This window comes from Centropristis striata, chromosome 5, assembly GCF_030273125.1.
Source record: "Centropristis striata isolate RG_2023a ecotype Rhode Island chromosome 5, C.striata_1.0, whole genome shotgun sequence".
Taxonomy (NCBI): Eukaryota; Metazoa; Chordata; class Actinopteri; order Perciformes; family Serranidae; genus Centropristis; species Centropristis striata.
In genome coordinates, this window is record NC_081521.1 from 8,001,590 (window position 1) to 8,012,489 (window position 10,900).

Consider the following 10,900-nt stretch of genomic DNA (forward strand, 5'->3'; position numbering starts at 1 on the left):
AACCAAACCAACTGCACCAAGACATCAGACAAACATACATATCACAAATTACAAATACCCCAAAATATATATATTTTTAATGTGACTAATAACAAAAAGAAAAACTCCCAAAACGACGTAAGCTGTTGACAGGAAAAGAGCGTCCAATGGAATAAAACCAACATGAAGACCGTCAATCACCTGTCAGTTTGCACTGTTCTGATTTCTGTATAAACTGTAAACACACACACACAGAACAGATATATTAAAATAAAATGTATATAAAAAAGGTTTTTTTACATTTTTCAAAGTGTAACTATATTTTTGTCGACAAAGAAAAAAGTAAAACACAATTGCCCTGTATTTTGAGGGTTGGTTTTTTGAGTTAAGCTTCCTACAGTTTTGAATTTAATTACAATGTTGCAATGTTACAGCTATGTTTAAACATTTCTTATTCTAGTAGATCTTTATCGAGCTATCTGTTAGCTCAGGAACGTGCTGTTAATTCAGATGTTTCTGTGAAAATTGAGAGGTTGCAGTCTTTAATCCATTGATGAGCGGTGATTTGCCAGAGCTTATTTCTTAGTGAGGAAAAATGCTGTCTTGTGATAGCCAAATGTGAGTAAGCATTAGCCTAGCCCTTTTGCTTATGCTGACCTCAGGAGTGGGTATTAATGCGTTACAAATTACACAGATAAGCAAGAAATTGTGTTTTTCTTTGGTATGGGTACTCTTCAGGTTCTTTTTAAAAACTGCCCATTTTTTGGGTCAGTAATGCACTTTTAACTTCACTTCATTTGCCATTTCATATTTGTTACTATTAGCCTGTTTCCACTATGTATTTTTTCACATAAACTGCAATGAGGCGGTATCCAAACTGTGTGCGCTCTCCATGCAGTTCTGCAGAAAAAGCAGCCTGTCTCCCTCACGGGACAAGGAGACCTGCTATTAATGAGCTGGGCAAATCCAAAATAGAGAAAATTAGACAATTACATTTTCAATTTCAGGTTTCATTGTTCGACTAGTGTAACTCTAGTAACTACATCATATGACACTGGTGGCCATGTTGGAAAGCAGTCTGCATTGCTTTTTTCACAAGCCAACAGAAATCCTTTACATACCATTACTGGCAATTTAAAAATGTCCCACTGTGCTCTTCACTATTAACACCTTCACACATAATCTGCATGGATGGAAGAATTAACCCACATGGCACTTACTTGTGTGTTGTACTTGGCTTGTACTGAATGAACTCTCAAATGTACGTTTCTTTGGATAAAAGCGTCTGCTGAATGACCTCCTAACTCTTTGTCTTCTCCTCTTGTTTTCAGGCTCCTGGAGACAATCAGGAGGTGAGACAACATAATACACCAACAAAGGAACCCTGCTCGAAATGGGGCGATGTGGATTGCGGTTTTCCTGTTCCTTGTAAAGTGCAGAAAGGAAGCAACCACGAGGACCGAGGAACAGCTAGCAGACGGAGGAGGTGGTGGAGGAGTGGTGGCTGTGGTGTTTGAAGAAAAGCTGGAATGGGTGGGGGGGCATTCGGGATGGCGACTGGAAATGAGAGCAGTGAAGGAGCTGCTGGGCCCATGGCAGCAGTGGTGGCTACCACAGGAGGAATGGTAGCAGAGAGCCCTTCCTCTGCTGTCTCCACCTATATCAAACTGGTGCTACTGGGGCTGATCATCTGCATCAGCCTGGTGGGCAACCTGGTGGTGTCTCTGCTGGTCCTGCGGGACCGGGCCCTACACAAGGCACCTTACTACTTCCTGCTGGACCTGTGCCTGGCAGACACCATTCGCTCAGCCATCTGCTTCCCCTTTGTGCTGGTGTCTATAAAGAACGGGTCGGCCTGGACCTACAGTGTGCTGAGCTGCAAGGTGGTGGCCTTCATGGCAGTGCTCTTTTGTTTCCATGCTGCCTTCATGCTGTTCTGCATCAGCGTAACGCGCTACATGGCCATCGCACACCACCGCTTTTACTCAAAGCGCATGACGTTCTGGACATGTGTGGCAGTGGTCTGCATGGTGTGGACACTGTCTGTGGCAATGGCTTTCCCACCAGTGTTTGATGTGGGCACCTACAAATTTATTCGCGAGGAGGACCAGTGCATCTTTGAGCATCGCTACTTCAAGGCCAACGATACACTCGGCTTCATGCTCATGCTCGCTGTGCTCATTCTAGCCACACATGTTGTCTACATGAAGTTACTCCTCTTTGAGTACAAGCACCGCAAGATGAAGCCGGTCCAAATGGTGCCGGCCATCAGTCAGAACTGGACCTTCCATGGGCCGGGAGCAACTGGCCAAGCGGCAGCCAACTGGATTGCGGGCTTCGGCAGGGGCCCGATGCCTCCGACTCTGCTGGGAATCCGGCAGAACTTGCACAACCAGAATCGGCGCTTGTTGGGCATGGAGGAGTTCAAAGCAGAGAAGCAGCTTGGCAGGATGTTTTACGTGATTACCCTGCTGTTCCTGGTGCTCTGGTCTCCCTACATAGTGGCTTGCTACTGGAGGGTGTTTGTCAAGGCTTGCACAATACCACACCGATACCTCTCCACCACCGTGTGGATGAGTTTCGCCCAAGCTGGGGTTAACCCTATTGTCTGTTTCTTCCTTAATAAAGACTTGAAGAAAGGGCTCCTTTCCCACCTACCAGCCTGCTGCAGGACTAAACCTCATCTGCCACGAGAGCCTTATTGTGTCATGTAAGCAGAGATTAAAACTAAAAGTGGAGAGAGAAAAAACAAGGGACAGCCAACAGATGTGTTTTGGGAGTTTGCTTGAGCAATTATAGTGTTATAGTGATTCAATGCAAGCTACTTTTAAGTAGTGGGTGTAATGGTAAAAACACTGGAATGGTAAGCATGTATTTCCATCTACCAACCCCTTTTCACTAAAAACAACAGCAAACATGAAGTCAGACTGTTTTATAACAAGAGAAAAATACTGGCGAATGCCATCACTGTGGAGATCAAGCCAGTCAAACAGCCACCAATAAATTACACAAGCTGCTTCATGAAGAATGTCAAAATGGCCCATTAGAAAAGGGACACATTGATATTTGAGTTGGTTTGGTAACTAAAAGAAGACAAAGAAGCAACACTTCAGAATCAAAAGTCAAAATCATTTAAATTTCACTAACATGCTGGATTAGTTAGCGAGGCCAATACTGTTTGTGTTAATGAAGTTACTTGTATTACAACAGTGAAGAGACGAGAGGAAACAAGGGAGACAATGAAAGGTTCCCGTACAGATTTGAACTAGTTGCCACATATGGTCAGAATGTTAACATGAAGCCACAGGGGCATATTTTATGTGTTTGTGTCTAATTTGACAACATTGGTCAAAGGGGGTCCATGAGGTTTTGATTTTCTGACACAACACTATCCAAAGACAGTTACCTTTGTTTACTATTCATCCATGAAGTTGTTAGAGTCAATTATCTATAAGTATGAAGTCTGTACGATTTTAAAAGTTCAAATTTCAACACATTTTGTCCCCTTTTTGATCCAAAAATTATTTTCAAATAAATTGTCTTTAGAAAATAGGCGCACTGACTCTGTAAGCCTTAAAGAGTTTAATTTAATTCTGTTGTCCTTTGACTCAGACTGAATCCCCTCACTCAACAAGGAACATAATATTAGTGTTTAATTCGTGTACCAGCTTTTATCTCCATGATGATGTGTTTTATTTGGTATTATCCATGTTTAGTTATCCATGTCTATTATTTCTCAGTCATGACTCATTGATGTTAACTGAAACAAATTCGGGTGACTGCGGAAACTCCATGACAATACATGTGTTGTTACCAATCTGGTGATTCACTTGAAGAGAAAAGAGGAGAAGTGATCAGCTGATAGCTGGCAGAGGTTGCTCACTAACAGCAGCTAGTTGCAGTCAGGGGTTTGAGTCAGAATACAGTGCCCAGTTGCATAAAATGCTTCTCTTACAAGATAAAATTCTCCTTACCTGATCACTGCAGTTACAGGTGGTGCAAGAACAGTCTCTGGTCAAATACTGAGGATTCCCATTGGCTACCTAGTGCACTTCATTTACTTTTCGCCAGTTTCTGAATGTTTAGAAGTTTAAAATGTAAAGCCCTCAAAATTTCCCACCGTGGAACAAAAGATATTGAGCACAGAGTGGATCTTTTGTTAAAAACTCAACAACACAAAACCTTGAATATTCACGACGAGACGCCATCACAGAGACTCCTGCTGTTCTTACAGTTCTCCTCTGAGATATCATCATGAGCCCAGTCCATCTCTGTCAAACAGCTTGTGTTTCTGAAGTATGAAATTAACTTATGAATGTATGTAAATGCCAGTATTTGTTGACAGTTGAATTGTAAAAAAAAAATATCAGACAGTGCTATGTCATTAAAAACAGTCAAATATAGTTGCATTTGTTTTTGTTACTACATTGATTATGTGACCTTAAAACATGCTTATGTACTCTTGTTATTGACAGAAAGTGTTTAGCGGAGCACTGAACTCAATGCAGAAGATGTGTGTGAATTTACTCTGTCTCCAAGACGTTTTAAATGTTGGTGTCACTGGGCCTTTAGTCTCTGCTGCTGATGTCATCTCAGTTATGTGATTGCACCCGTCAGTGACGATGCACAAATATGATGATTCCTGTCCTAAACCTCCCCACAGAGTACCGATGAGACTGACAGACAGGCCAAATTATAACAGACGATGCAACGGAAATGTGTCTGAAGAAGGAATATGGCTCAGCTAAAGTCTCAACAGGGTTTTCTAGACAGATTTTCATTCTGTTTTTGTAGGCCTGTCACGATAGTCAATATATCGACTTGTCGTTCGATATATAAAAATGGACGCGATAGTTTTTGTGGACTCGATAATTGTTGTTTACATAAGCCATCAACATTTTCGCCAGTCGCTCTGATTCTGTCCCTCTGCTGTCGCTAAGCCTGCTCTCTGTGGGAGGAGTGACACACACACACACACACACAGCGTGGCGGCTAGCAGCTGAAGCTAGCGAGTGTGTTACTCCAAGTCAAGTTTCTTGACGGCTGCACAACTCCAGAAAGTTTGGTGGAATAAATGGAATTGGTGCCAAAGCCGGTGTGGGAACATTTCGGATTTCACTGTTCAGCTCAGCAGCTGCACAACAACGACGCCGCTTATTGTAAACAAACCGGCATGCTAACTGTACACAGAGAGTCCGCCGCTGATCGTAAATTAAACGGCGTCCCCAACTGTGCACAGTTTCCGGTGCTTGTTGTAAACAAACAGAGGTCGCTAAGTGAACACATGTTGCTGCAGCACATACTGTATACTGTACTGCTACAGAGCTAACTGTTAGCCTGTTAGCACATACACACTGTACTGCTACAGAGCTAACTGTTGGCCTGTTAGCACATACACACTGTACTGCTACAGAGCTTACTGTTAGCGTGTTAGCACATACACACTGTACTGCTACAGAGCTAACTGTTAGCCTGTTAGCACATACACACTGTAGTGCTACAGAGCTAACTGTTAGCCTGTTAGCACTGACTGTCCTGCCTCTTAAAGGAGCCACGCCTCTCCTATAGTGGACACATTATAACACTGACTTTTTGTGCTATTTAAGTAACACTGCAAATGTTTTACAGACAGGAGGAATTGACAAAAAAAATCTCACAAACAGCTGTTTATATTTTTATTATTTATAATATATAATATTTATCTCAGTGCAGTTTCTGTTAACAGATCCCAAGAGTCTGTTGTATTTGTTTTGATTGTAGTTTATTTATTTATGTTTTATTTGTCTAGGATGTTTTAATATTTATTTTCCACATTTCAATTTCAATGTCTAATATTCTTGAGATTTAAAAATGTATTGCTGTGGAAACGGATGTACTCCATCATACTATCGTTTATCGTGATAGTTTCTGGGAAAATATATCGTCCTAAAAAATTGTTATCGTCACAGGCCTATCTGTTTGTTAATGTAAAAAGCAAAACTTCCATCTAAACCAGTGACGGTACCTTTTGTCAGCATTTTGTTGTCGTCACTCACTCGTGCAACTGAAAACATACAATAAATTATTTTCAGGCTTGGAATACACATACATACCAAGGATTTTCTCTGAGGGAAAATCATAAATATATCTGTAAAACAAAATGTTCTTTGACAGCATTTTCTGTGACTGGGCACTGATAACTGCATGTAGCTCTTTAATCATTTGTTGAACACTTGTTCCATGGGAAGAAGAGTAGAAATGAAGCGATACAACCAAAGCACAGAGCAGACTGTCTCTACTAACCATGTTCTGTCAGCTCCGAGTCTTGCTGTCAGGAATATTACAGACTGGTCACATTCAGCTGGAAAATTAGCTTTAACCTTCATCGCAGCTACCTGTTGATGGTGGATTTCATAATTTCATTCCCATTTTATCCAGACTTTTTAAAATCAATATTATTAACCAAATTGCCAACTTTTAAATTTGGAAAAACGATTGCTTGTTCGTGTCAGCATTGTAAGATGAAGTCAGAATTTTGACTAAACAACAGGCCAAAAGTTTGGAAGCAACTTCAATTTTCTGTTCACAATGTCTTTCTTAAAAACCAGAATGGATTCTTTGGATTATTGGACGTGTTTACTGCATGATCAGACTTTAACTTTATTGAATTGAACCATTTTCCTCAATTTACCTTTAGGTAAACATTGATGTTATCAGACCATTGCTGAATAAATGTTAACAGAAGAAAAGAAGGGCTTAGTTTTAGGGTTGAGAAGATTTGGAAGAGTCACAACTTCAGTGCAAAAGTAAAAAACAAATCACAGTTTGCATTATTCACTTTAGCTCTTTGGATTTTGAGAGTTTGGATACAAATAAATCTCAACTGTGTTCATATCTCTGACAAACTACCACAGAAATGGTTAAAACTGAAGCAGCTGAGTAAAGAAACAAGAGTTCAGATTTATACATTAAGGAAAGAAGGAAACAAAGTCTAAGCAACATAAACCCAAAGTGCTGATATTTATAGTAAAATGTGTTCTAATAAGTGACTCTTTATATAACAATCACGTTTATTTTGTTGCAAAGTATAGCAATTAATCTTTTCTGTACAAATTTGATCTTGCTTCCAAACTTTTAGCCTGTAGTATGTCTTATGTATTAACAACAAAATGATGGTCTGCGTGAAAATTTTGATCATCAAATGATGAGGGCATGTAGCCACAGCACTGAGTTAAAAACAGAAAGAGAAGAGGAACCATCATTCTATCTTGTGTCTTGATGAATGCAGGTTAACAGTACAACTATTCCATTCACAGAACAAAACAGAGCCGAAATCTTTCACCAGCTCGACATTAACTTGATCCTGTCCGGTGGTATAATAGAGCCGAAATCTTTCACCATTAGAATAAATCATAACTTCCCAGAGTGCTGAAGGAACCAGGATGCACTACGAGGCACATCTACTGCTTTATTTTTGCACAAATCTAAAAAAAAAAAATTGATTAACTGTGCTTATTTCTTTTTTTCTCTCTGTAAATGAACTGTAAGTTGACGTGAAGATCAGGTGGAAGAAGGGACCGGGCTCAGAGATTGTAATTAGTCAGTGAATGTCTGGAAACATGACGGTCCTTCAGATTGTTTGTGAGTTTGAGGAGCCTCTTTGTCTCTGCAGACACCCAACAGCAGCATGCCACATCTTGTTTTTATTTCCAGAATTATGGCCTTACTCCATAAAACGTCAAATCAATGCAACCAAGAGTAGATGTGTCTTCTGTATGCACTGAAGTCATTCAGAAGGAGGAAACAGAACACTGTGTACTGACATTTGGAAGACTTGTTGCCCTTCCCGTCAGAACCTGGAGGAACTGAGGAGATGAAAACTTTAGAGGGACTTTTCTACTGCAGACTGATGATCTGAGGGAACCCCTCCCTGGATTTCTGTTGGATTGTTTTTCTCAGTTATTTTCCTCTTGGATATGAAGGAAAAACAACTGGTCTTTCCATTTTCATTTCTTAGACTAAGCCAGAGAGAAGAGATGCTGGAGAGGCCTGACAGAGCTTTGTTTTGTTGCCTCAGTCAGATTATCTTTTGTAAATGTACTGTGACCTCTGTACTATCTAGTGTGTGTTATATTGACAGCAAACCAACTTTGAAATGCAACAGAAGAGTTCCTGATCATTGTATTTTTACTCTGTGTGTGTGTGTGTGTGTGTGTGTGTGTGTGTGTGTTACAGGATGAAACACTGACCAGATACATTTTGCATTTTAAGGTATCATTTCTGCAGATGCTCCCTCATTATTTCTCATGTTGACACAAACATCTGAATGTTTTCAAACCAATGAAGTTCTTTTGTAAATCATTTAATTGATAATTATTAATCGGACTGGATTTTTTTGTACATATTTAGGAATACTGAAGATGTTGACGGCATACACTGGCCTCTTTCTGAATATTTCAATGAAGAATTCATGCCAAAATACATTTCAAACAACAAACTCTGATTAAGAACTGTACATACAAAACTGCCCTACAAAGCCTAACTGCAGTAAGTTATCACTAAAAATGAACTCCTTGATGTCTGTTTTATCTTTAGAAAAAGAAAAGAAAAGTTTTAGATTTTAATTTTGCTTTATTTCAGATAAATATCAATATAAAAACCACAAAATCCAACTCAAAACCAAGCAGTAATTGCACTTACCACTATATGCTTTGGATATATATACTAATTTAAACATAAAAATTATTTAAATTATAAGTTTATTTTGAAAGGGAAATTATCTAGATAGTGATTGAGTAAAAAAAAGTGAGATAAAATTATATTAAGACTAAAATATAACATTTCTTTATAATAGTAAGTCTAAACACAAATATTTGAATAGAGTTGTGAAACACTTTTTAACACACTGATAACAAAATCAAAATTAAAATGTTTATTCACTGAAAACAAAATATAAAAGCTGAAAGAAGACAACAATTTTGTAACTTCACTCTGTTTTGCATCAATATAAGAATGTTTTACAGCAATGCCGTAACTACATTTTTGGGGTCAAAGGTCAAATAAATCATCATGATTTTTGAGCATAAGTCAAGTCAAAGTTTATTTATAGAGCACATTTAAAAACAACCTCAGTTGACCAAAGTGCTGTACAGTTATTAAAATAGAATAAATCATACACAAATAGGTATAAATAAAAACAATGAAAGCAATAAAATACTAAAAACAGGAAAACAATAAAATAAAATAGAATAAAATAATAATAAAAACTCTATCCAAAACAGAGTTAGAGATAAAAAAAGACAAGTAAAATGGTAAAAAATTAAAAAAGAAAGCCAAGGATAAAAATGACATCATCAATACATTTAGAAATAAGAGTCATATTACTTATCTGCATATAAAACATTGGGCTGGCCAGTTAAAACACGTTAAAACACTTTAGGCAGTTTTTCTCAGTTGTACCTTTTGCTAGTTACTGCAGTTAGACTCTGTAGGGCAGAATACACTTGGCAGTTTCACTTTGACAACAAATCAGCACTCAAGTTGTTATTTTCTACCAGATGATTGTGCGGGTCTTCCCCGTCGTTATACTAACAATCTACAAGGCAACAAGATGTTGATCACAGCGAGTTACAGTCACATGATGGTTGGAAACAAAGCAACATGGTTGGAAGCTGAACACTAAAATGATTGTTGTAAACATTCATCACTTCCTGCTGCAACCTGAACCTCAAACACAGCTTTTCCATTCAACGAGGGACGTTTAGGGGTCAGTAAAGTGATCTACAGTCATGGAAAAAAAATTATTTCTTCAATTTCTTGTTCATTTTATTCATCGTTTTATCAATAAAACCATGGAAAATGTCTAGATATCAGCTCTTAAATTAAACTCTTATCAGCTATTTTTGTTGTTATCATTATATTTGTCCAAACACATGTACCTTTAGTTGTACCAGACATTAAAATGAACAAGAAACTGAGGAAACAAGGCTGGTCTAATAATTATTTCCATGACTGTAGATAAACTGTTGGTTTGTTACCGACCTGTCTGATCATCTGACGCTTTGGGTTTCTTACTATTAGTCTAGACGGAATTGTCCAAAAAGTGAAAGTGAGGAGCATTTATGGGTACAAGTCAGGAACTGGCCTACTTTACTTATTTCAAGGGTGCTGAATCCAAAAATGAATCCAAAAATGGTTCCCAAGCGAAATTTTGAGTTTTTGACCTTCTTATTTGCATATCAAAATGGTGGCCAAATTGCCCATCTTGCTCAGTCATTAGACCATTTCCCCTTAGTTTTTTTGTAAGTAGGCAATCAAGATGAGGAAATTAAGTTTCTGGATCTATAGTCTAGGGTCAGAGCAAGGATATAATGGAGGCTCAGTGCCTTTTTTATGTATATATACATATATATGTGCCTCTTATATATATATATATATATATATATATATATGCAAAATACCAACTTTTAAGGTGAAATTAAGCATTATTTGTGTCATTTTTTAAGGCCGACATAAATATTCAATCAATATCACTTTTAAATGTTCCAGTTGGTATTTTGCATATATATATATGCATAAAAAAGACACTGAGCCTCCACTATATCCTTGCTCTGACCCTAGACTATAGATCCAGAAACTTAATTTCCTCATCTTTGATTGCCTACTTACAAAAAAACTGAGGGGAAATGGTCCAATGACTGTGTAAGATGGGCAATTGGCCATTTGATATACAAATTAGAAGGTCAAAAACTCAAAATTTCGCTTGGGAACCATTTTTTTTGGACTCAGCACCCTTGAGATATGTAAGGTAGGCCGGTTCCTGACTTGTACCCATAAATGCTCCTCACTTCTTATAGGAGGCCTTTATTCTGAAATCCATCTAGACTATATCAGAGATCTAAGAAGTAACCAATAAAAAGGATGGTAAAAAGAAAAGATGAAA

The 10,900-nt window shown here is 38.2% G+C and overlaps 1 protein-coding gene across 1 annotated transcript; it reads left to right on the forward strand.

Annotated features, from left to right (window-relative positions):
- Window positions 1–1,508: 1,508 nt before the first annotated feature.
- Window positions 1,509–8,127, forward strand: gpr173 (G protein-coupled receptor 173). The gene is made up of 2 exons (XM_059332986.1): window positions 1,509–5,265; window positions 5,348–8,127. Exon 1 carries the CDS (start codon window positions 1,509–1,511, stop codon window positions 2,691–2,693), a length of 1,185 nt encoding a protein of 394 aa, XP_059188969.1. The 3' UTR covers window positions 2,694–5,265; window positions 5,348–8,127.
- The last annotated feature ends 2,773 nt before the right edge of the window (window positions 8,128–10,900 follow it).

Excerpts from the sequence above, each read along its gene's own strand:
- gpr173 (XM_059332986.1), top strand. The coding sequence starts at position 1,509 with ATGGGTGGGGGGGCATTCGGGATGGCGACTGGAAATGAGAGCAGTGAA.